General features: G+C 40.2%; 1 protein-coding gene across 1 annotated transcript; it reads left to right on the forward strand.

Annotated features, from left to right (window-relative positions):
* Positions 1-260: 260 nt before the first annotated feature.
* LIMA1 (LIM domain and actin binding 1) lies at positions 261-23,291 on the forward strand. The gene is made up of 10 exons (XM_009701624.1): positions 261-379; positions 3,017-3,062; positions 5,121-5,579; positions 10,959-11,067; positions 12,489-12,649; positions 15,036-15,143; positions 17,523-17,580; positions 18,319-18,434; positions 21,425-21,558; positions 21,971-23,291. The coding sequence occupies exons 1-10, from the start codon at positions 261-263 to the stop codon at positions 22,971-22,973; spliced, it is 2,313 nt and encodes a 770-aa protein (XP_009699926.1). The 3' UTR covers positions 22,974-23,291.
* The last annotated feature ends 2,693 nt before the right edge of the window (positions 23,292-25,984 follow it).

Here is a 25,984-nt window from a genome sequence, read left to right on the forward strand (position 1 = left end):
ATCGTGGCTAGTGTTTCTATCAAGGGCACCATCTCAATGGCATCTACAGAGGAAATTCTAATTTTAATCTGTTGCTTTTTTTTTTTAAAGTCAGTTGATGGACAATATCCTGAATGATCAGGACTTAGCGGCAGTAGTATGCTGGGAGCACCTGAGTGGTGACTTAGTATTGAATCACGTTGTGAAACTACTTTTCTGCTCACATAATTCATATTGCTGACACTGTACTTTATTTCTGAGCAGGTATTTGTGGTGATAAGATGGAGCCTTCCCCATTTAATAGAAGACAATGGACTTCACAGTCTTTGAAAATCACTGCGAAAGAGCTTTCTCTAGTCAACAAGAATAAGTCATCAGCTCTTGTGGAGAGGTTCTCCAAGTAAGTGCTGTGAGACTGCTGAACTCAAGCTGTGTGTGTAGGTTGATAGCTGGTACCTTGAATGATGACTGCTTCACTGACAGTTGCTTTGCTTCTTAAAGTAATAGAGATCTATAGGCATTTAATTTCCTGGTTTAATATGTTCTGGGCAAAAGTTTTTCTAGTTGCTGACATCATATTGTTTCAGCAGTCAGAATTATAGCATCTTCTTTCTGCTGTCAGAAAATAAAGTAGAATGTTTTCTGTCAAATTGCAATTTGTTTTTGAGGGCAGAGTATTGGAATGTAGGTAGCTATTGCCATTAGGGTTTTACTTTGTCAGAAATGGTCTTTAACTGCTTAAGCATGAACTGCATAGGTTTCCATGGCATTTCCTGCCTGGTACTATGAAAAGTAGCAGTAATGCTTTATCAGTTAATTGGAGACCAGTTAGAAATGGTAATTCTCTCAACTGCTGGTGATAGATATATAACCCTCTACTAAGAGTTCCTTCAGAGAATTTCAGAGTAGCTGTGTTCTTCACAGATGTCTCACAAAACTTGTGTAGAAAAGGAATATTACCCTTCCCTTTTCTCTGAGACATGGATGATGGGTTACAGTGAAATCATAAAGTAATGTTTTATACACTGAGAAAGCTGAGTTGTGGTAGCCTGTACAAGTTTTCTGGAAACGTTTTTATTTCCTTAAGGAATTATATAGACTGCAGCTTGGATTTTTCAATGGGATTTGGGCATCAAAGTCTCCTAAGTTATTGTATTAATAGCGTGGCAAATTTTTGGAGTATTTAAATCTTGAGTGTGGGGGAAACTTTATGGAGTCTATAGGGGAAGGATAATTGCAATCTGGACTTTACACAAACACAGCTCTTTAAGTTACTCTTTAAGTACTCTGTCTAGGGAGAAGCTGCTTGCTTTGACTGCTCTCATTAAGGTAATTTATTCACTCATTGAAGCTTGATTACAGAACCTGGTCATCTTGCTAAATGTTGATAATCCTTTGAAAAGGGCTTACTGGAAGTAATCCAAACTGCTATTCCTTAATCAAGTAGGGTCCCTCTACATAAGCAGCGTCAGTTACTTGGAAAAACACAGTCTTACTTACTGGCTTTGCCAACACCACCACTCACAGTGAGGAGCATAATTTTTCTAAATTGATCTTACCTAAATATTTGTACGTGAAAACATTTTTTTCATTCCATATAGTGTTTAGATTGTCAGTTTTCTCAGGTCAGAGACATGCAAATTGCAACAGCAGAGACTTTAGCGGTGCGCTGTGGTGGCCTAACTTACAGAGGGAATGCTCTCTGGGACTCTTCAATCCTTGTTTGTTCTCCAGTGTAGTACTTGACTTTCATCCCCATGTCTCTGTTGGTTCTTCCAGTACTGATCTCTCTTCCTCCATAAACTTACTTTCTCAGCACGTCTCGTTCAAATTTTGGAACCTTTATAGTACAAAGACATAGGATAATACGTTTGCATTGATTCAAGAGGGCCAGCTACACTCCTTTAGCAACTTTCAGTCTGTACAATAAATGCAGCTTATACAGCAGAAATAAGATAGGGTGCAATTTGTCTACTTTCTAGTGTAACAAGAGGGGAAATCTACATAGGAACAAGCAGGAAAAAAATCAATTGTTATAAAGAAAAGATGAGTAATATAGCAGGTATCTGCACCTAAGAATATTTTTCTTAGAAGGAACTGAGCCTGTGATATACATTAGTTATTGGCTTGATACCAGCAATTATCTAAAGTCTGAAGCCGATGACTATTATAATATTAATGTCTCATTTACTGCCTGTAGTGTGCTCACAGTTTTAACAAAAGTAGAATTCCACAGATAAGAAAGATAGAAACATCATTCGCCCAAGCAGACATTGGGTGACACTGCTTCCCTTTGAAAAGCAGAGCTCTACTTAGAAATGGCAAAATTTGTCACATCTGATTAATTTGTGCATTTCAAAAGCAAAGTGCTATCACCTTGTGCCGTATAGTAATCACTGCGGTCTGTGTGCTCCTAGCTGTGGATGTACTTATGCCCAGTGGAGTGGTGTGCAGATTGCTGGGAGTTTTCTATAGCTTCTTGAAGGACTTTGATTCATGATCCAGGGTGGCTTATCTTCAGAGGGCTGTGATTACCGTTTCCACTGCTGGGATGGTTCAGCTGCTCCTGAAGCAACTGCTGAATTGGTGCAGTTTACAACCCAGCATAGTAAAATAAACTGGCACTTATGTAGATTTTCTGCGTATGCCAAGCTGTAATTTGTTACGGTCCAGCAGCTGCTGTATAAATAGCTGAGTTATTCCTGCAAGGGGGCACAGCAGACAGCTGGGTGGCGGAAACAATACAGCTATTCCAAGGTAAACTGTCTATATTTGAGAATCAGAGTGCTTAGGTAATGAAAAATATCAATGTATGTTATTATTGTAAACTGAATGACTTAAAACGTGTCTATCACTTTTTGTTGTTCTGGTACTATTTGCTACTATCTTTCCAGCCTCTGGTTTTATTTGATAGGTCTGGAAAGTGCACAGAATCCTTGGTGGGGAAAAAAAAAATAAATCTCAGCTGTCTTCAAGAGCGTTCAGTATTCTGGTTAAAAACTGTTTGTTTTGGGTTTTTTTCCCCTTTATCTTAAAGGTATCAGAAAGCAGCTGAAGAAGCCACTGCTGAGAAAAAAAGAAGTGTAAGTATTTGTTTCCTAGGCAATAAGCAACAGCCTGCAATCAGAACGGATCACCTACATGCAATGTTTCTGTGACAGTTGATTTTTGGAATATCAAAGTTGCTGCCATGTGTCTGCTGCATGCCAGAAAACTTGGCTTAGGCATGGTGTTAGCTTTTGACTCCTTCACCCTACCATTTCCCAGTGCGAATGAAAGGAAAGAAAATGAAGTTCCTTGCCCAAAGCTATATGTTGAGTCACCAATTCACTCCTAAGTAAAAGGCAAAACAGCTAACCACAACACATGAATATCCATGTCTTTGTTCTTAGCTGTAGGCAGATGTGTGGTAACTCTTCTTTTCTTAACTAAATTTAAAAGTCTGCTTAAAAGCTACCAGCCTCACTGGAATGTAACGTGTGTATCTTTGATAACTGTAGAATACATTAAGGGGGATCTTCTCTGAAGTGCCTTACACAGTTCAAAATGCCTCTGGAGGAGGGAGAGCCATCCTTTTCGGCTGTGTTCCAGCCTCACATTCCCTCCTGTACACTACATTGCACTTGCTCTTCTGGGTCAGGGGACCCTGGCTGAAATACCAGGCACTGAGATTGCAGGTCTTTGTATAAGCACATCCTCAGTTTAATGCTTATTTAAAAAGACCAGCAATATTTTCAGGATATATAGGTAAGTCTTTGTTAGACCATGCTGCCTTGATCTCTTTAATGCTTGGGGAGTCATTTCTGTTTGGGATATAGATGTGATAAAATAAGCATTCTGATAATTACTGTCCAGTCTTAAATTTTCTTCATTGCTTGTGTGATCAGGGAACAGGCAAGTCCCAAGCCAGAATGACTTGTGTTTCGAAGTATGTCGGGACTCCATATGCGTCAGGTCCAGAGGTGTTCCTGTGGAAACCTACTGCAGAATTTTCAGTGCTTCTGTTGCGTTACAACCTTTGCCTTGTAACTTTAGTGCTTTCCTTTAAATATAGTCGGCAAGCAAGCTGATCTTTTTTGAAGTGTAGGTGGATTCAAGTTAATTTGCAAAGTAGTGTTCAAAATGTGACCAGAAGAGTAATAGGGTGAGAGACTTAAATCCTAATATAGCTGCTAATCCTGTTTAATTCCTGTAAGCCTTGCAGACCTGTTCCACTTGCAATGAGTTTGATACATAGTGGTCTCCATAAGGGAGAGACAGCAAAAATGCAGTGGTGGCAGGAATTAGATTTGAATGAATCAACCATGAGCTGGTCTGTCACTTTGGGGAGAGGTAACTACTTGTAAGCAAAACTAGTCTGAAAAGCCCTGAAAATCCCCTGAGGGATACTACTGCTGCATGTATTACCATCTAACTCCCAGTGGTAAGGCAGTGCTTGTGACTTGTGTGCATGTTTCCTGCCCGAGACCTTTTAATGTGTTGAGTGAAATAGAAGAAAAATTCCAGCAAATGATCTGGTATTTATAAATGGGAGCAAAAAGACATTTGGTGTCAGTGCTTAGCTTGAGCCTTACGCTGCGTGGTATAAAATACTGAAGATGGATCTCTCGTAACTAAAACGCTACTGTTAACTGATAGTAGGAATAGGTAACTCCCCAAAAAGTAGTGGTTTCTGAAAGCTAATCTGTAGCTTTTTTGAAAGGCCTACTACTTGTCTTCTGAACCAGCTGAAGATACTGCAGCATTTGGCGTACCACCCGTCTCTCATGGCTGCTTTTGCTCCTGTTTGCTTGTTCTAGGACTAGAGCCTCTTGTGTGGATTTTGGTCCCCTTTCCTTTATGTGTGGATTCAAGCCTTTTGTGTGTCATTTAACTCATTAGAGCTTGACTCCCTTTTTCCTTATAAGGCCATCCTGTTTGCTCACTTCCTGCTTTAGCTCCTGACTTTTCTCTTCTCCCCCCTCCTTCCTTTCCTATCCTGGATGCTTTCTCCATGTGGCACAGTTGTAACTATTCACAGCTGTCTGAAAAAGCAGAGAGCTGAGATCAGTACTGAGCCTTTAGCTTCCTTTCGCATAGAAAGGAAGTGCTTTAATGCTTCACCAGGCATATAACTGGAATTAACTTCTTGTTCTTCGTAGAACACAGAAAATCTTCCCCCTCATTTTAAAAGGGGGAATTTGAGTGTGCTAAAGAAGAAGTGGGAGAATCCAGCGCTGGGAACAGCGACTCGGAAGGAAACGCTACGAAGCAGCTGTGCTGAGGTTAGGCACAAGGTCGCAAGCCCTGAGCTTGGAGTTGGGAGCAGCCCTGGTTCTTCCCCAGACGCGGAGCAAACCCCGGGGGCTGGTGCTACATCTGACACCCAGGCCCCACCGGGCACCCCTGGCCAGCTGCAGTATCCCGGTGGTGATAGCAGAAAGTTTAAAAGCCACTTGCTGGAGAGTGGTAAAATGGAAAACTGTCTGAGAGAGTCCAGAGAAGTGGAAAACCCTGAAGCCAGCGAAACCACGGACTCTTCGGGGAAGATAGAGAAATACAGCGTTCCGCTGAACAAACTCAAGATGATGTTTGAAAAGGGTGAAGCGACTCAGACCAAGGTAAGGATCTGTCCCTTCAAATCCTGAGAGAAACTAAAATTCTGCTGCCTCTTGGGCATCAGGAAAAGTCCCTGGAGGGAGCGGCTCGCAACTCTTGACTCTGCAAATAATTGTGTTCATTGTTTTAGCTGAAATGTAGCTGGTGTTAATAACTTATTTGAGCTGTACAAATATGTGCAGAGTGTTTGGAGTTGTGACTATTTGTGATTGCTCATTGGAGAGGTGAAATGAATTTGCTTGTGAAAGGGGTACAATTTAAGAGAGAAAAATAAGTATGGAATTTATTAACTTTTTTTTAAAGCAATTTGCAATTGTTTATATCTTGTCTTTAGATTGAGTTATGCAAACATGAGTTGTATTTTAAAAAAAAAGTGTGTATATATATATATTTAAAAAAGTAACTATTTGAAGTGAGCTTAACAATCTCAGGCGGTTGTAGTTGAGATGGAAGTACTGCCAGAGTTAAGAGGGTTTTTTTTATATACATATCAGCATGTGAGTCACACGTATGCACACAGAGAGAGAAAGAGATAAGTCCTGCAAAATACTCCCATCTTTTCCTTGCTGTTCTCTCCTCTTTGTATCTTAACAAATGTTTCTTATCGGAAAAAAATGCTCACGGGGAAAAATAAGCAGAGATAGCCAGACAAGCTCCTGCCTTCACTAGTTTTGACTTGCAAATGCACAGGGCTTGCATTTTTTCTACAACTGCTCATGAAATCTGATCCTGCATGTGGACTGCAGACTGTGTGTCCCCGGGGAGAATTGCTTAACTAGAAAATGAGTTGCATATGCTAGTGACTTGCAACGTAGTCCGGAGGCCTTGATGCTGGTGGATTTTCCAGTTTTCTCATAGTTTCCTATACTTTTGGCTTTGTTTTACTGCGGGTGGTTTTCTTGCAGTATTGAGTAAAACAAACAAATTTTGTACAGAAGTTGTTTAAATATTTAACAATTGAAGGCTTCAGAGGAAGCACCTCTGTGAGTTTTGGGTCTGTATGTAGTGATTTCACAACTTAGATTTTTGTAGTCTTTGTCATGATGTAAGAGCTGCCCATACTATCACATCTGTGGAAAGGGTGGGCTGTGGAGGGTGATCTCCTGATAGCACTTCTCTGAACTCTTGCTGTGGGATTAATCAGTCAGGATTCCACAGGAAAGTACCGTTTTGCAGATGGGCTTCAAGTAACTTTATCTTAGCCTGGGGAATAAATTGTTTTGGAGCTGACTGAATCTGGAACTGGTATTTCTGTCAAGCTTAGTAATTCAGATACTGTTGAAAACCGACTGAACTCAGTAAATACTATACAGTAGGTATTAAACTATTCAGGTTAGGTTCAAATTATGTTCCTATTCCAAGTTCATCTGGTTACTTTTTAATTTTAGAAGGGAAAAGGCACCAAGTGCTCTACAGTTTAAGTGTACGGGGGAGAGGGGGTGTCTTTGTAATTAGAAAGCACTATTGTAAGATTTCTGGTTCTGGGAATCTGTCTGAGGACTGGAGGATGATGTCATGCAGTCACGTACAATGAGGATAGTTAGGCACTATGGGGACACAGATCTTTTTCACTAAGGTAAGACGCAACTACAGCAATGGTGTAAGTCTGGCTAACTGCGAGCTCTGCAATTACCTCTTCCACTTACGCTTTTCCTGAACTCTGTCCATTGATAAAACCCCCTAGTTTAGGTGCAAGCAACGCTTCATAAAATCAGAGAATCATTTATGTTGGAAAAGACCTTTATGATCATCAAGTCCAACTGTAAATTCAGCTGAGAGATGGCAGTTTTCCTTGGTATTTACTTAAGTCTTACGGTATAAGTGCTGTTACAGCTTTGCTGACAAAACTTCTGTATAAGCCAAGTAGCAACATGGCTGTAATTTCATGGCAGTAAAGATAAAACAACTTGCCTGGTTGCTGGGCAAGTCTGTGGCAAGAACTCAGATTAGAGCCTGGATTTCCTGACTTAATCACCCCCTCTAAACAAGCAAACCTATTCTCATTTTCAGGGTTATAAGCAAAACCTCCTAGTTTATTCATTTCTTCATTCAGAGCTTGCTCTATCTTCTGCAATTTAGATACAAGGCATATCTTTTTTTTATTGCATCTTCTTGGAAAAAAATGCTGTAAGCACATTAGAGACAGGCATGTAAGTCTAGATTGGTTCAGCACTAAGCAAAGTCTGAACATCAGGTCTTTTATCAGTTTCAAAGAATTCTTCCTGTGATAGCGAAAGCATACACAAGGAAGATCAGATGAAAAGAAAGAGCAAGCAGATCTGCAGTATTTCTTAAAAAGTTGTCTCCAAGTTGGTTTGTGTTTTTCCTTTAAGGCAAAACTTACCATCTTGTGTAGCTAACCTCATGTGCAGGGTCACATTTGACACAGTTAGTATATAATGCAATAGGTGTAGCTTTTGTTTGGTCTTTTGCCCAACAACTCTTTGTGCCCCAGGCGAAATGCTGTTAACTCTGTTAGTCTGCTGGTACCTCTGCACTCACCTCTTTTGTCTTAGAACCTTGGGGCTTTCCAGACATGAGGAATATTTTATCTCATTTTGCAAGTAGCAGAAGCTGTGGCATGGGAATTGTGGCCCAGCCAGGATTGTAAAGGGATCTGAGTGACGTATGCATAAAGCTGGGAGTCAGGGATTCCTTCCTGCGAAAGGTGTTACCTTCAGTGAGCCATAATCACCCTAATTACTTCCGGTTGGTCAGTCTACAGATTGTGATGGGAAAAGTCTCTCATCTTCCCTTTGTTAAACTTTTTTTTCCTCTGATTTTTTTTTCCCACAATATAAAACTGTTGATATAAAATCTTCACAACATTGACTTCATATTTGTAGCTTTTAGTACTAAGACATGCGCAGAAATATCTCTGAACTCATAATTAAAGCTTTGGTATTTTGGATTTTTACTCTCAAGACCTAGGCTAATTGTGTTACACAACTTCTCTACAGAAATTTTTTCAGGTGAAATTGTAATACCTGTAGATGTCTGAGGTGGCAAAGAGGACAGGAGGAGAGGAGCTGGCAGAACTGTGGAGGTGATTCAGTTGACAGTTGGAGTATTCATTAACTCAGTCTGTTTAGCTGGTCATGAGATGGCTGCCTCTGATAATTGAACTTTTCCTGCTGCAGTGGATTCCACAGCAAGGTGGTACAATGGGGAAAGCTCTTTGCTTTTTTAAGTCAGAACTCAGCAGGCTTCAGGAAGGTGCTACATAGTCAAGCAGAAGAGTCTGTTTCTGATGAATATTGAATACTTTGCTGCTGGTAAAAATATGGAGGGTTTTGGTTGCTTGGAAGAAAACCTTGATTTTGTGCATGTGTCTAGATGGGGTGCTGGACCCTGATCCAGAATTCCTGTTGGGAGTAGCTGTCTGAACACTTGTCATAGTCGCTTGACAACATGCTGGCCCTTTACCAACTCTTATTTAGAGGTTTAATTTGTTTAATAATTAATTTCAGCAATAATTGAGAATTCTTTGTCCTCTCAACATGAGGGCAGTTCAGCATGATATTACTGGAGAAAGACTACAGTGAAAAGAAATGGAAATGAGAGTCTGAAACAAAGGAGAATAAGAAGAGGCAACCCTAACAAGTTTCCAATCTTGATTTCTAACTGGCTTTTTCTCCTGAAAAGTAATGATGGTTTCTTTCAGTGAGGTTGGAATCCCAGATGCTGGATCTAAATTACTTGAATTCAAGACCTTTGTTCCCTAGTAGTGAAAACTTCCTTACACACTTTGCTGCCAGTTAAACTTCCCATGTGTCTATATTGCAAACTTGTTTTTTTCATCGGTAGCTTTGTCACTCCTGCTGTGCGCAAGAAAATGCGTGTAGTGCTATATTATTTAAAAAAACAAAAAACAACAAAAAAGCCAGGGCAGCGATATAATAGTCAGGGGTTTCAAGTGGGCTAATAAACGTGTTTTCTCTTCTGTGTCCTCAGAGGATCTTGTCTTCAAGTGTATTCTGCCTATAATGATCTTCTATGTCTACTAGTCAAAAGCTAGATGCTTTGAATGACAAATTTCTGAGTTGTGAGCTCAAGGTGACATTAAAGCGGACATGGGCTGAATAAGAATCATCTAAGAATAGTTTGCACAGAATGAGGAATCTGCAAGTCCTTACAAGCGTGCAGACACTCCCAAACTGAACCTATCAACACACTCAATGGAAGGAACAGACTTGTCATAGTTAAGCTCTTTTCCAGTAAGAAAAGTTACCAAAGTCTTAAACCACAGAAATACAAAATATTTCCCATGCTAATGGAAAAAGAGGTTTTCCAGTTGCATTTTCCTTTCCTGGTAAAGTTGCTGTTGTGTATGCCAAAGCAGCCTGATTTTTCACAGTGATTATCTTACAGTGCAGTTCTGTTAAAATAAAACTTTGGAATTTCCTTCAGTTTGGTGACCAGCAAATAAGAAACTTGTTGAAGGGGGGGGGGGGCAGGGAATGTGCGGTTGGAGCATCTTGCCAAACTTCCCTACATTAGCCTCAATCTTAATTTCCAACTGGCTCTATGATTTAACTCTTCCTAGGGATGGATCTAAGATCTGTCACCTTCTAGTAGGTTGACTTTCAGCTGTGAAAATACCCTGTCATGATGAAGTCAAGTTAAATTCTGCTCTGTGAGATTTCTTTTCACAATTTCTTTTATTGAGCATTAGATTTTGGGGAGTTGGTCTCAACAAATGAGTATCAAATCTGATAGAGCCAGCCAGAGCATCTGTGTGGTAGTGCTACAAAACACCCTCTCCAGCACTGCAGCCTTGCAGATAGCGATTATCCTGGATATCAGAGAATATTTATCTCTAGTACTCTCCTGCTTAAGCTTCAGCCTTATCAGACCTAATTAGAGAATCATTTGATACCAAATGCATGAGCTATCCAGATCAAAACAAGTAACTTTAGATAACTTTTATTACAATAATATTTATTCTTCTTTCTGTTGCTGAAATCAATGCAAATTTTTGATAGCTCGCTCCTTTCATCCTTTTTCTGATTTTAAATCTTCATAAAATGACCTTGAACATTAGCTTCAAAAGAAATTGTATGAAATGCAAAAATCTAGACCCAAGTTCTGTATTTGCAGTGGTAAATGCCTAAAAATCTCGCCTTTCAGTTTCTCTGACTTTTTAACAAAGATAACTAATCAAAGGGCATCTACTGACCTCTTCAACAAAGTGTTTTCCAGGTGACAGACGGTCAAGTATTCTGTGATCAAACTTTATATTGGTTAAATAAGATGTCACCTGCTAGACTTGTTTATTCCAGTAAAGCAGATTTGCTAGTGACACCTGTGCATCTTAAAGGATTATACGCAACAATCTTTGTTTGTCCAGGCAGCTGATAGGTGGGTCTTGTCTCTAACAGGTCCCTAGAGACCAGAGGAAGACAGCAGTCGGTAGGAGGATTTCTGAAAACAGCCTTTCTTCGGAGGACTTTGATGCTGGTCAAGGAGAGAAGAGCCATACTACATCAGGTCAGTAAACTTCATGGTTTATGTTTTGTGGGTTTTTTTTTAGTTTATAAAATAAAACTACTTTATACAATACAATGGAAATAACTTCTCCTTTCAGAAATGGAAGCATGTGCAGCCATCTTCCGTCTGTAAAGTTCATGTGAGCATCGCATTTAATGAATTAAGTCTTGCTGTGAATTTTAAACCATTATACCCTTAACCATGGGAAACCAAGGCACAGGAGATAACCGGCAAGTTGAGGAGTGGAACCCATTTTTTCCTTGTGTCTTAATCCTAGGACAATCCTAGAACTACTTTTAATAGTCAAGCTAATTTAGAAAAGTAGTAGACAGACAAGACAGTATGCCTCCTTCCTTCTTGCTTTAGTTCTCATCCTTCCTACCTTGTTCAGACACAGGTAACTACAGCTAGCCTTATGACTTGAGCAAAATTATGTATGTTTCATATGTTTGTAGACTCTTTTCTAACAAAGCATTTATAATCTTTTGTGTTTCCAGCCTATGGCTAATATTGTATCTCAATACTTAGTGATGCACATTGCATCCTTATTTGAGCAATACTGGAGAGAATGGCGAGAACTACTTACATTTGTTTATTGTCCCCAAGAGGGACCTTAATGATTCATACAACTTTTCAGTCCTTCAAGGCCACTAGCAAGTGAAAGGTTGTTTTTTATCATTCTTTTTTGAACAGTTAAGCTATTACTGAGGACCTGAGCATTATACAAGGAAGTTAGATAGCAGAGCAGTCACAGGAGCTGGCTTTTTAAACCTGTTGGCTAACATCTGACAGCAAAAATGAAAGATGGATGGCAAGTAATGGGGCATAGTTCTGAGAGTCAGGAGATCTGTACCTCAGCAAAGACTTAAGCTCCCAAATGTTTCTTTCCTTGTGAGATAAAAAAAAGATACTTCAAATGATCCTGCGAGACTGAACTGAGCTATTTCATACCATATTTGTTCTCAAGATCCTCATCTGTAAAATGTCATGTGATAAGTTATTTTCATGGAGAAGGTGGAAGTGGCAGGTGAGACTTCCTTCCTCACTTCCTGTGTTTTACCCAAAAGACTTTGACAGCTATTCTGGTATAGGATTAATGTGTATTTATGTAGCCACTGTAGCAGCTGCTTTCGTTTGACAATAACAGCAAAACAGTCTTCAATGTTAAAACTGGTTGCTGTCACTACTTCTGAGACCACTGGCTGGACGCTGCCTCTGGTGAATATCCTACTTCAGAAATGATCTGGATTAATTATGAGACTTGGAGCATAAACCTTTGACTGAAGCGTTTCTGTGCTCTTCAGATCTGGAATTTCTGTGGTCTTGGGAGTGGTGAGGGGATGGGATTTGTAAATCTTTCTGTAGATAGGTCTGCTGGTGTTCCAGAAAGTTACCCTTTATTCATGTAGTTCTTTTTCCAGGACGTCTTGTAGATGCTAGCCCAGCATTCAGCCCAGATAAGGCAGAGACCAAGAAAAGCCTGGAGATGCCTCGCTTAACAGAAACTTCAATAAAGGATAGATTGGCAAAGTATCAGGCAGCTGTGTCCAAGCAAGGCAGTTCCACAGGCCTCATTACCATGGTAAGTCTATTCTTTGTCATGTGTAGGAGTGAATTTTTGTTCCAACCTGAGACTGGAAAGAAGATCTTATGGAAACCAGGCTTTTGAAGATAATGCCATGTTCTTTTGAAGATAACTTTGTGACCATAGGAGTAATTTCTAATGAAGAGTTGCCTCTACATACTGCAGGAAGAAATAACTATTTGCATCTTCCTGGAATAATCTTAAAAGTTTTCCAAGGAATTAATTGCTGGCACCCAGACTGAGGTCCTTCTGAAACATAGCTGACATTCTTTTTCTTTCTGCATGTTTGTATCTCTCTGCATGTTTGTTGTTGATGTTTTGTATTTTTTTAAAACAAAACAAAACAAACTCAGTTCTGTATTGTACATTAGCTACAAGCTAGGGGAAACTGAGGCACAGTAAGATGGACTGACTTTCGATGTCATACAGTGCATAGAACCTGGATCTCTTGGCCTGCAGCTTTGGGATCTCCAGTCAATTTTCTCTCCTTTTGCTTTTCACCTCCCTTCAAGTCTTCTCATCCATTATCTGAATCCAATTAGACTCTTGCAGTGAATGAACCCATGCCAATTTTGCAGATATTTGATCAGGAAATGAGCAATTAATGAATCATAGTAAAGTGTTGCAGCTGAAGAGATGGCAAGAATCTTAGCTTTTGTTAAAAAGTGCTTCAGTACATTTGCTGGAACTGTCTGATACTTTTGCTTAACGATTTTATTGCTTAAGTATGACTCTCATTAACCAGAGTAATAAATTTTAAGAGGATAGGCCTTTTTAAGTTAGGAAACTTGCGCTGGAAATAAAAGCCAAAAATGGTGGTTCTAAGCTTTGGAAGAGTGCGTGCTTGCTGGGTTTCTTTGTAGAGAGGCAAATGTCTCTACCTGGCTGAAATGATTTCTGAATTTCATATGGAGTGTGTGTCTAATTCTTCAGTCCTTGGGAGGAAAGTCGAGTAAACTTCACTGCATGAATGGAAAGTAATTGCAGCCAGTGCAACAAATCTGATTAACTGCTAATTGCTGATTTCTGCATCCTGTTTCTTGCCTGGATTCAGTTTGCTAGATTGCCTTTTCCAGTTTGTGGCTCAGAGCGGTAGCTGATCCACTAAATTATGTCCCAAACGGCAAGAGATTTACCATAGATGTCTCTTGAGACTCTTGTGTGCATATCCCCAATGCTAGCAGTTTGAGTTTCAGTCCAGCCTGATGCTCTTAGGATGTCCCATTTGGCAGAATCTCTTTTAATTTTGGCCTGGCATATCGACAAGGGCAGCACTAAGATGGAGCAGACAAGGGTTTCCAAGGCCAATGTTTGCAGTACTTCTGTGTTTCAGTAGCAGCTGTAACTCTTAGATATTCTCCTTTCCCTGCTGACTAAGCAACTAGGGCTCTTTGATATGGTAGTGTGGTATTTGTACTTCCCTTCTCTTAAAATGTGTCACATCTGTGCTACAAAGGACAGCCATAATCTCTCTCAGGAACAACTATTTTGAGGGCATTGTGGTGTAATTAGGCCTGGATTAAAACTGATAGACACTTTTACAGTTGGTTAGAGTAAGGGTGAGAAGCAATCATTTCTACTCACTGCAAGTTATACAGGAAGGGAAGGGAGAGATTACGGACGAGATATTTAGAGATCTATATATTAAACTTCTAACATTCAATTACATACCTATTAGACTTGATTGGTTTTGTGCAGATTTGTTTACAAAATCCGGTAAGATGCTCGTGCTGGCATTTGGCTGTTTCTCTTTCATGTTACAGAGAAGATGCCTTGTGAAAGGCACGAGTCTTTCTTCAATTATCTTGTATCCTGTGGGAATGAAAGAAACACGAGGTTTCACTGGATCTTATTTTTTTTTTTAAGTCTGAAAGTTTCTTTTGTGAAAATCTTAAACAAGTCAGTTTGTCAAGAACAAAAATCTTGGTAAATAACAGAATTAGGTTTTTGAGTAGTATTGAAGCAAGGGTAGGATTTGCTTTTATGTCGAATTGTATTTTGCAATTATGCAGTGCTTTAGATGGCTTCTCTTGAAGTACTTGTAATTTCAAATGAAAAGTTAACAATTCTGGAAAAGGAAGATGTGGATTGAGCAGGGGAAATGACAGTTGATTTTAAACAGGAATCTGGAAGTAGAGAAAAGGGGTTGTTTGGAAAAATGCTGGCATTACCTCCATAGAGTATAGTAAAATTCTACAGCCCCATCTTTTTTCATTAGAATGATGTATCGCTTACCAAGTTTCTATAGGTTTTTATGCCCCTTCCTTTAATTATGACTGTATATACTAGGAAAACAGTTTTTTAAAGATTTTACGAAAAATAGAAAGCAAGTACTTTCCTAGGGGAAAAGAACCTGTCAACTTTCAAGTGCTTTATTCTATAGAATGAGATTCAAGCCAGTGAAAGTGAACTCAAGAATTACAAATCTGAGCAGAAGGAGAATATGCCACCAAGTCTTGAGGACTCCATTTCCTGTCAGGATGGGGAGAAGGTAAGATGCACACGCTGGTGAAGGTCAAGGACTTCACTTTAGGTGGAACTACTTGTACAAGCACAGCTGATAGACTTGTTCCACATGCCATCTAGAATTTGAGTATGAGCAGCTGATACAGATTATTTACATGCTGCAGTGTTCCTGATTTTGTTAAGACTTTGAGATTTTTTTTTAGACTGTATCTGAATTATAAGGTAGCAAGTGTCTGTGGAAGAGTTTTAAGCAGCTTTTGAGAATATCTAGAGATAAATTTTAAATTTTCTTGGAAAATTCCCTTGTCTTCTCAGTAATGACATGCATGTAGTGTGGCAGAATCTTTCAGTATCACAGTTAAGTATTTTCTATGGCTTCAGTAGCTGACTAGGACTGAAGCCTCAGATGGCTTTGTGGGGGTTTTTTGTTCTGTGTGGTGTGGGATTTTTTGGTTGTGTTTTTTTTTTTCCCCCCTGCCATTAATTTTTGATGGCTATGATGAAGCCACCTAAACTTTTTTGTGTCATGTTCCCTAACTGTAAAAAGGTGATTCACAGCTAGGTATTTGTTTTGTTTGTGTGTTTTGTTGTTTGCTTGTGTTTTTTTAAAGAAAACACACCAGGAAAAAAAAAAACAATACACCAAACAAAAAAACCCAAACAACAGATAAGAAGCTTTGTGTGATGGAAGTAAAAGGAGTTTGTCACTGTTTCTTCTGCATTTAGTGACTATATTTTGATTAAGGTAGCTGATAATGCCAGTTTGGGTTTGTTCCTGGTTTTGAGCTTCAGCTGTAAATTGAAACTAAATTACTCTGTGAGTTAGAGATAATAAAGCACGCTCAAGCATTTGTGTACTAAACTGGGGACAGCAGACAGGATAAAAGTAGCTGAATAATAATTGGGGTACTGTGTATTCCAGCCATTCTGAGCACGTGGCAGCCTAATGCCAAGAGGGCTTTTAGAGCTTTCCAGCCTTCCTTGGGCAAGGGGCCAAATTGTTGCTTTCAGCTGTTTCTCGCTGACAGCTGAGCAGCTTCATGTTCAACTGGTCCAGGCTGCTTTTTGCTAAAAGGTGAGTTAATTAAAAGAACACCTGTCAAATCAGAATACATCCCTGTTGTTGAATGAAGATTTGAATAAAATTTCTTGTATTCAGCTGTATTTATGAAGTTACTTGTTGAGGTGTCTAGATGCAATAAAGAACCTGAATAGAACATTGTTTGAGAGCCAGGATTGTCCTTTTGAAATGACATGATGAACTTTGGAAATAAGCCTGATTAAAACTACTAGTCATAAATGTCACAAATGGGAATCCTCTGGCAAAAAGGAAACAAAAGAAGCTTGCTAACCTTCTCTGCCATTTTTCACACTGACTCTGTGAAAGATTTAGCGTCACACATGTCTGGCTACTAACAGCCACAGAACATGCTGATGCACTTCCCAGTATGCCAGTGTTATAGTTACTTTTTTTCAGCAGACCAGAGTACGTTAATATATGTAACTTGCTTCCTCATTACCTCATTAATTTGCAAACTTCAGTTGCTTGCAACGGACCTTTTAGTCATTAAAGTGAATTAGTGATGATTTGCAGTTAATCTTGTAACAGTACTTTAGTTTCTCAGTGTAGCTAGTTGCAACTATTTGATTTAATAGCAATAGTGCCAAGTTTAATAAAGAAATATACATCAAGAGCTTTAGCTGTAACACATTTAGTATCAGAAACTGGTTTATATCCAACTCTTCTAAAAAGTTGTTTTGTTTTATTTTTTAATATGAATCTGTTTCTGAAGGAGGATGAACAGGATAGGTCCAGGCATGTTTGTCCCAAACTGGGACATCAGACTTTTAGTCCTACAAAAGTTTTTTAAAATTCAGCTGTTCTTTTTTCTTGCTTCCTACTCCCCCCCGCAAAAGCACTGTCTTTGCTGAATGTTTAAATGTTATAAATTTGTCAAATGTTGGAGGGAGCCATGAGATTTCCAGTAAATGTGTACTGCTTGGTGTCAAGGGATTTCTAAGTAAGAAAACCTGGGAGGTACACCAACAAAATCAGCAAGGATTTCTGAAGACTGATAGATAAAGGTGTACAGGCTGCAGGTGTTTGGGAAAACAAAAATATGATGTTGGTGTGTGTGAATGCTATGACAGATGATCTGAATATTGCAAGAGCTGTAAAATTATGAAGATGTCTACCATGTAGCAAGGACTAACATTTTTGGCAGTCAGCTGGACTCGGCCTTGTGCCTTGCAAAACAAAAAGTAGCTTCATGTGCACTGCAGTGTGGCCAGTCTCTTCCTGTTTAAGTGCTTACAGTGTCAAACTGCCTGTTGTGTTACTCAGGCCATGATTATTCAGACTTCAGCAGGTCAAAGGTCTCATTGTCTTAATATTCTCTTGCAGGTTTCTGTAGGTGAGAACAGCTTGTCTTTCCACTCTGGTCTTCTAGAGGATGGCAATGGTAAGCACTTATTCTCCGGCCTCAACAAGAGTAAAGCATGTGGCTGAGTGAAAGCACTAATTCTGTGCAGTTGTGTGTAGGATGCTTAAGACCAGCCTTGTCAAATGATAATTTTGACTCAATAAAAACCTGTCTTGTAATAAAAATCTGTCCTGTACCTAACTCAAAATTTGTAAGAATTTCTTTCAGCTTTAAAAGTTCACTTGCAATTGTAATTCTAAGACATCTGTAACTCTTCTTTGCTCTGATTGAAGACGTTTAAGTGTAGCCTCCTCACTTTTTGGACTTAAACTAATAACTCCGGCAACTACTACATTGGACAATAGGCTGAAGTACTTATTAATGCAGGTGAATTACCAAGTGTCTTTGGTGTTGTCCAGAGATAGACAAGTTCCTATTCAGTAAAGTACTAAGCACATTCTCCTGTTGCCTTAGCCACACACCTAACTTCAAGCCCACATTTGAGCATTTTGCAGAAATGGAAGAACAGTTCCTGAAAGTTAGATGTTGGATCCCCATGTATTAGTTTCCTTTACGTATCAACTTAACTTTCCTAGTAAATCAGAAAGGTAGAATGATCATGTTTAAATATGCTATTGAACCTTTAGATCTACAGAAGTTCAAGAAAAAATGTGTTAGCCCTTAGCTGGTAGGATTGCTGTTGGGTCTTATGAGGATATGCTTTCCATGGTTTTAATGTCACTCTAATTGCCTTTTCTTCCTCCTCTGCTCCCTTAGTTGGACAAAACTTGGAGAGTGAGACAGAAGTTCAGAAACCTGTCAGCGCAAAGCAGCAAAACTTTGGTTCTAAACCAGTTGGCCAGACAGATGGATCTCTGCCAAAAGCAGTGAAGGTAAAGCAGCTATTTAGTCTCAAACATTGGTGATGATTAAAACCAACTAACTTCTCTATTTAATATTGAAAAGCCTTAATGCAACCGATGTGGTCACAAAGGGTCTGGCAGTAACTGTATAACTATCTGATCTCTCTTTGTCAGACTGTGTTCATGAGGGAACTTCAATTCAGAATGGAAAAGCATCTCAAAACTGTCAGTTTTATTACAGAGACTAAGTTGCTTGCTGGGAGTTGCCCCACTGCTGTTACAACAGCGTGCCCCTGCGACAGAAACAGTCTGTTTCTCTTCAGTGTGGGAAAAGGGGTTTGAGCAGGGGATCGTATCAGGGCTTGTCTATGCCTCTTGTAAAGTCAGTGCTCCTACAGACTGGCACTAAGGTCCTGATACTGATCTTCAGAGCCTTTAGTAGGCTGGGACTTGGCTTTCCACCCTCCTCTTCCAGCTGTTCCCAAGGTAACTGCAATTGGTAGAAACTTTATGGTAAGGGCACTGTGGTGACTGACTCCACAAGGACCGAGTTTGGCATTCTCAGTAACAAGTCTTTAATGTTACATTTTCTTTAGCGGGAGCTATAAAACATAAAGCAGATGGAGAACTTCTTGAATAGGAATGTGTTTGCTAATCTTATTAGACACACAAACGGCTGTGCTGAACATTTTGATCACACTGTACTTTCTTGTCACGTGTGCTGTCTGGAGTTAGGATGCCTATTCCCTGGGCTGCCACAGACTTCCTGGCTCACTTCTGAGGAAACAACTGTGCTTTTGTTGTTTTCCCCATCTTTGAGAGGAACAGCACTGACCTCACAAAGACCAGTGAGATGTGGCTTCCTAGGGTTCTGGAGTATAAATGCCAGTATGCGAAATTAGAGCTGCCTGTAACATTTTTGTAATCTCAGTCTGTTATAGCGTACAAGATACACACAACCTGTGTGTCTTGGTCTTCTGTGCTCTTTATATTATTAGAACCATTTTAGTCCTCTACCTTGTTACTGCTTTAGATGCTGTGCTGCTGAGATAGAAACCCAGATGCTGTTTATTCATGTAAGGTTCCTATTTGTCTCTTCCAGCTTCTGTTTCCTGTTCTTGGTTCCTAACCTCTACTCCTGCCTTCTGCTTCCCTCCTAATGTGAGCTCAACTCTCGGCTTTCTCTCAAGTTTTTTTTTATATTTATTGGGCCTCACCTTCCTCCTGTAGCTCCTATTTTGTAGCATGCCTGGGAAGGAATTTCTTTCTGTTCACACCCCAAAACACCTCTCCATCAGACATAGGGCTCATTGTTATACAAGTAAGTCCCTCTTCTTAGATGGGGATGTGCATTGCAGAAGCACATGCCAGCACCGTCATGTCATCTTGCAAAATTAAGCTTCCAGGGAGAGTTACTTTTTCATGGGCAAGCAAACTGTTGCTGCCTTGCTCCCCGTGGGAGGCATGGATGATTAGATTTTTGTTTGCATTGGTAAACTATCTTTTTTTTGAGATTTCATTCAGTGACTCAAAATTCAGAATCATCTGCCTTTTTGGCAGCACCTAGAAATTGTGGGTTTTTTTTCAAAAGGAACTCTGAACTTTTGTTGGTCAAGCTGTCATCATAATTAGAACTTTAATCTACTATAACTTCAAGCAATGCCTTAAAAAATTGAAATACCTATTAAGCTGGATTTAAATTGGCAACAAACTTTATGGTTATGACAAACTGACTTCAGCTGGCTCTGTCTTCAGCAATCTGTCCCTCACATATTGGAACGTTCATTACCTAATGATTGTTTCTAGTCTGTTATAAATAAATTGCTATAATTACGCCTTCCTGTGACCTTCCTGTTTTTTCCTTACCCATCATATTTTTCCTTAAAGCTTTTTAGTAAGTTTGTAGCAGGTAATTCTTTGTGAAAGAAAAGCTACAACATCAATGTGTCTATGCAGACCCATGGTATGGAGCCTAGCCACTCTCTTACCTTGCTGCTCAAGTAGTTGTAACCAACCTGCAGCCTGAGACTGCCCCTTTTTCAACTGTAAGTTATTTAATTTTTCCTTTAAAGTGTCTTCCCTGTTGGCCAACCTTAATAGATTCCAAGAAGTGAATGGCATCAGGTGACCTTTTTTCATGGACAGTGTGCTTGCTTCCTTGATGCTGTCAGAAAACAAAATCTGAAATTGTTGCCATACAGCACAGCAGTGACACTTGGCTCCTTGGCGTTTAAGTTTACCCTTGCACTAAACTCTCAGGAAATTCTCTTAGTGAGCACATAAACAATTTTAGCTGCTGAAAAAAAAGCCCTGCTTGCTTTAAGTCTTGAGCAAGTTTGAGGGCTGCGTGTCCTGAAACCTGAGTATAGTTTCTTTGCAATAGAACTGGAATTGCTTACAAATCAAGTCAGAAGTGTTTCCTGCTGCCTGCATCTGTGCCGAGACTATTTCCTCCTCTTTTAAGAGAGGAGAGCATTTAGCAAAAGTGGATTATTTCACACCATTGAGCAGCCTGTTCCACTCCTTTCCCCTCTCACTCTCTACCTTTTATTTTGAGGTTATTTCAGCTCTTTTTCTGCACTATTGTTTTTTATTTTGGTAAGTCTCATACTGACTAATCTACCTGAATGTTTCTTTGTCATTTTCGTATCAAGAAAAATTGAGGTTGCAGAAATAGATTAGACAGCTTTTTGGGAACTGGCTCAGTCAAAGTTACAACTGAATTCTAGTATTTTCATTGTTCCTTCTCAACCATTGCTCAACTTGTGATGCTTCAGCTGTGGAATTCACTGGGGCAAAATCTTGGCTCACTGTCAAGCCACAGCAATCCTGTGGGCCTGCCATAGCCTCTTCCTCACTTGCTGCCCACCAGAACCCACTCTACCATAATTAGCATTGAATTGCAGAAAGTGAATTGCTGCAATTTTTCCGAGAACTTTGGAAGCTGTGCATGAACCCAAGCCAAGTCCCCTAGCAGTTGATTCATTTTCCAGTTAACAAGCTTTCTCTTCTTCCCCTAGAAATTTCAGTTGCCAATGAAGGAAACCTGTGTTGGGTGTCAGAAGACTGTGTACCCAATGGAGAGGCTCTTTGCCAACCAGCAGGTGTTTCATATCAGCTGTTTCCGCTGTTCCTATTGCAACAGTAAACTCAGGTAAACATACTGCTCCATTTGGCTGCTGTCTAGGAAGTGTAGCTTTCCTTGTCAGCAGCAGAGTAAGATGCTGTTCATGCCTAGCTGAGCTGCAGGCAACCGTAATCCAGCGGAGAGGAGAGAAGGAGCGATAATACGGTCCTAGTTCTGCCAGTGGCTTTTGCACTTACAGTCTATTTTTAAACTCTTAATGTAACTTTTATGTGGGGTGAAATACAATGTCTAACTTTGCAAAGAACTCCTGACATTTGAAAAGCGGGCTATACAAACTCATGAAGGCTGTAAGCTTGTCTTTTCTAAACATGTTGGAAGGCTGAAATTGAATCTCTTCAGTATCATAACTAAAATACACACCCATCTCAGTGGCTGAGGCACAGAATGCTAACGTTTGACTTAATATTTTCCTGAACAGTCTTGGGACATATGCGTCTCTGCGTGGGAATATTTACTGCAAGCCTCACTTCAATCAACTCTTCAAATCTAAAGGCAATTATGATGAAGGCTTTGGACACAAACAGCATAAGGAATTATGGGCAGGCAAAACGGAATGCGAAGAATCCCTGGAGAAAACTGTCCATGGTATAAATGCAACAGAAAGTCCACAAAGCCCAGGAGTAGAGGATGCCCCGATTGCAAAAGTGGGAGTTCTGGCGGCAAGTATGGAAGCAAAAGCTTCAGCTTTGCCTGAAAGAGAAGAGAGACCAGCAGAAACAAAAAAACTCAGGATTGCCTGGCCGCCTCCATCTGATCAAAGTATTCAAGGAAGTGCCTTAGATGAGGGCATCAAAGTATTCAAACCCAAATGGCCCCCAGAAGAAGATATTTCCAAGCCAGATGTGCTGGAGGATGTAGATCTGGATCTCAAAAAGTTAAGAAGATCTTCCTCGCTGAAGGAAAGAAGTCGTCCCTTCACAGTCGCAGCCTCATTTAGAACAATATCTGTTAAAGGCCACAAAACAGAGAATTCATCTTCTCCTTCTAAGGCGGAGAGAGACATGTTGAAAAGAAGTGAAGAACTGGAGAGAGAGGTCATCGTAGACAAAAAGCAAAAGGAAAAGAAGGTTGAGAATAGGAACACCCAGAGCACTGAAGAGAAAAATGTAGAGGAAGAACGAGAATTGTCTGGTATCAAAACACTAGAGCACAACTTTGTAGAAAATGGCCAGGTGAATGCAGAAATAGACGAGGAAGAACACACTATGGAAGAGCAGGAAATTCCAAGTGAAGAATTCCTTGAACCAAATTCTCCTGAACATTCCAGCTTAGCTAATGTCGTGACTGCTAAGGAGTCATCTCCTAACCAGAATCGCAAATCCCAAGATGTTGGTTTCTGGGAGGGTGAAGATATGGAAGATCTATCTGTGGAAGAACAGATCAAAAGGAATCGTTACTATGAAGAAGACGATGAAGAATAAATTGGCCTTTTACTAGAAAACTTGCTGCAAGGTGCTGGGCCTTTTAAATTCGGTGTTTTTAGCTTTAACAAACAGCTGTCCTCCATGAAAGTGATGCTATACTGCACATCAACATTAAGGGAATCCCATATACAAATTTTCTCAAGTAGAAAACTACTCTGGAAGCCTGCAAGGAGTGTATTTAGGTGCATGGAAACAAGTATCTGGCTGTGGGATAGCTTCAACAGGTAATCTCTGTCCACAGCACAAGAACAGAGCTGTTTGGTACTCCTACTGTCTTACCCTTTTTGAGCTTCAGAACGTATTTCACTAATGATTTACAGAATTTCACTGTACTTACAGTGGTGGTGTGAAACACTGCTTTTACCACTACAAATGCTACTGCAGTGCTTAGGGACCAATTTCAAAGGGACTTTCTGGCCTGCTTTAAAAACGGTAACTTAATGCACTTTAATACGTGTAAAGGGCACAACTAGGATTTTTTTTAAATAATAAAAACATTCATGTTTGTGCTTAGTATCCAATGACTAAAGCATCTTAGAGTGCAATGTGAGTGTCTTTCTCAAAACTGCCTATGATCAATTGAAGACTCCCTACTCTCTTTAGTTTTCTCTGTGCAAACTGGAATGGTGTGCCCGTTGGTGGAACATATGTATTTTAGTGCTTATCCAGAAGTTGTGCTGACTGACAGATCTCTTTGAGGACAAGTCAACAATTTTGCAGTAGCCTGCAGGGTATTACTTTTGCATTCCATATACATTTTTGGTTTGCTTTTGTTTTGTTTTTTTTTTTTTTACTTGGAGTTCATCATTCATTTTAAACTGCAGATGATATTTTTAAGGCCTTTTGACAACTTTGAAATCCTACTTGTATCAATCTGCCATAAATCTTTTCATTATGGCTGTGAAATTATGCTGCATTGCAAAAACCTCTGGAATAAAATCATCTGAACAGTGAAACTTTCTCATTGCTAGCATTGAAGCTTAGTACACTTTTAAACTTGACTTCATTTATTTTACAAATAATGAAATCTTGAATGGTGGAAGGAGGATGCCCTTTTATATTAGCTTTTATTTGTACTGTATTCTCATGAGAATTAGCTTTTAACTATACTTGAGGTGTAAAATATTCTGCTTTCTTCACAGTCCTGCTAACTACAAAACCTTCAATAAAGTTTGGTCATTTACATTAAAATTTAAGTCTGAAGGCTGAATTCATACTCGTTGCACAAAGAGGCGCTATTTTTAAAAGACCAGGGGAAAAGGTGGGGGAAATTCCAGTGTTCTTACTGGAAGCTGGAGACCAGACAGCGATTTTTCTGGTGCCACTAGGTGGCGTGTGTGTCCACTTTTTTTCCCGGCTGACAGTCAAACGGGCAGACTACTCTTGCCTGCAAGTGTCTGGAAGAGGGGATTTGAACAGGGTGGGAAAAAGAAACCAGGACGTGCAGGTGTTTTCCACTTCCATTTCTGGCTTCAGGTGGTTCTCAGGCATAGTAGCTGAGGACAACTGAGGGTTTTGTTTTTTTCTCCCCTCCCTTCGTATAAGCGTCTTTGCATTGCAGGTATCTTCGCTCAAGCCTGAGGTGTGTTTGGTTGGGATACACGGGGGATAAGACCTGGAAGAAATGCAGCAAGTGTCCTGCAGCAGCATGAGAAAATGCACGTGTGTATGACGTATATAAGGGAAGGAAGGAGAGAGAAGGGAAAAGAAGCCTGCTGTCTAGCTGGAAGGTATTAGCCCTTGCGCGTCGTGAGGCGTACAACCTACTGCTAATTTTTCTTTATTTTTAAAGGAGAATTATGACTTGCTTTGTACAGGTAGGGGTATTGCAGAACTAAGAAAGCTGATGTGCAAGCACATGCTGGTTTCTGCAACCCTTATCTCTTCCTAACAAAATCCATTTGGTATCAGATTTCCTCAAATTACTAAGCAATTGGAGATCTTTCTGACTGGGAATTGTGCTAAGTGTATTTGAAAAGGAAGGAAAGAGTATTTGTTGTGGACTTGGATTTACTGGATATACCTACTACTTGTTTCTTAGCAAACGCAATTGAGTTTTACAGTGCGTCCCCAGTTACATGATACTAAAGCAACACTGGCTGCGGTTACCAGAGACTTTAATGTAACACATCATTAGTTCTAGTTAAATCTGAGGCATCTGTGAGTCTCTGAGACCGAGCGAACAGTAACGGTCCTTCTGACTGGCTGAACATCTTCAAGGAGAAATTGGCACAAGTGGTACTTTTAAATAAAGTCATTGATTAAAAAAAAGTGAGCAGATCATGAACTAGTCTGTCCTTGAATCTATTCGTTATTGTAGCATTTGAGTGCTTAATGGGCCGTTTAATTCACTCTCGTCTGGACAGATGCCAAAAGAGCTATTATGGGAAAGATGGCTCACTTGCTACAACGTACAAGGAAGTTGATGCTGACCGCCTTTACGGAGAGTTTGAGAACTTAATTCAGAAGCTTACCCGTGGGCTAGGCTTCGTTACGTGGTAACCTTCATCCCGAGACTGTCAAGCTAAACCACAAATTTTTCGGAATGCTTTAAAAGCTGTAAGGACTATCTTCAACTTTACCAACCGGTGTACCTCTCACTCTGTTTCCTGCTTAAATGTTAAACCACATCGCCATTAACGTCAGTAAAACTAATCCTTGTATCTTACCACAAACCCTTCACGTGAGACGTTGCACCGGCCCGCCTGCAGCCCCGGGGCCCTTCCCTTCAGAGGCGAGTGACGCGGGCTGCGAGCGCGTCTGAGGACTCCCGCCCCTCGGGGGTGAGCGGGAGGTGGTTTATCTACCGGAGCGGAGCAGCAACCGCCTCCGCGCTGGCCTGGGCAGCCGGGGCCTTCCCAGGGGAAGGGACCAGACTCCCCTCAGGAGCGCGTGCTTCGGGCCCCACGAACGGCGGCCCTGAGGGCATTTTTCAGTCAGAACAACTCGTCTCTGTTCGTGGAAAAACCCCCCAAGGGCTTGGAAGCGGCGTGACGGCGCGCTTTCGC

Source organism: Cariama cristata, unplaced genomic scaffold (genome assembly GCF_000690535.1).
Source record: "Cariama cristata isolate BGI_N322 unplaced genomic scaffold, ASM69053v1 scaffold13946, whole genome shotgun sequence".
NCBI lineage: Eukaryota > Metazoa > Chordata > Aves > Cariamiformes > Cariamidae > Cariama > Cariama cristata.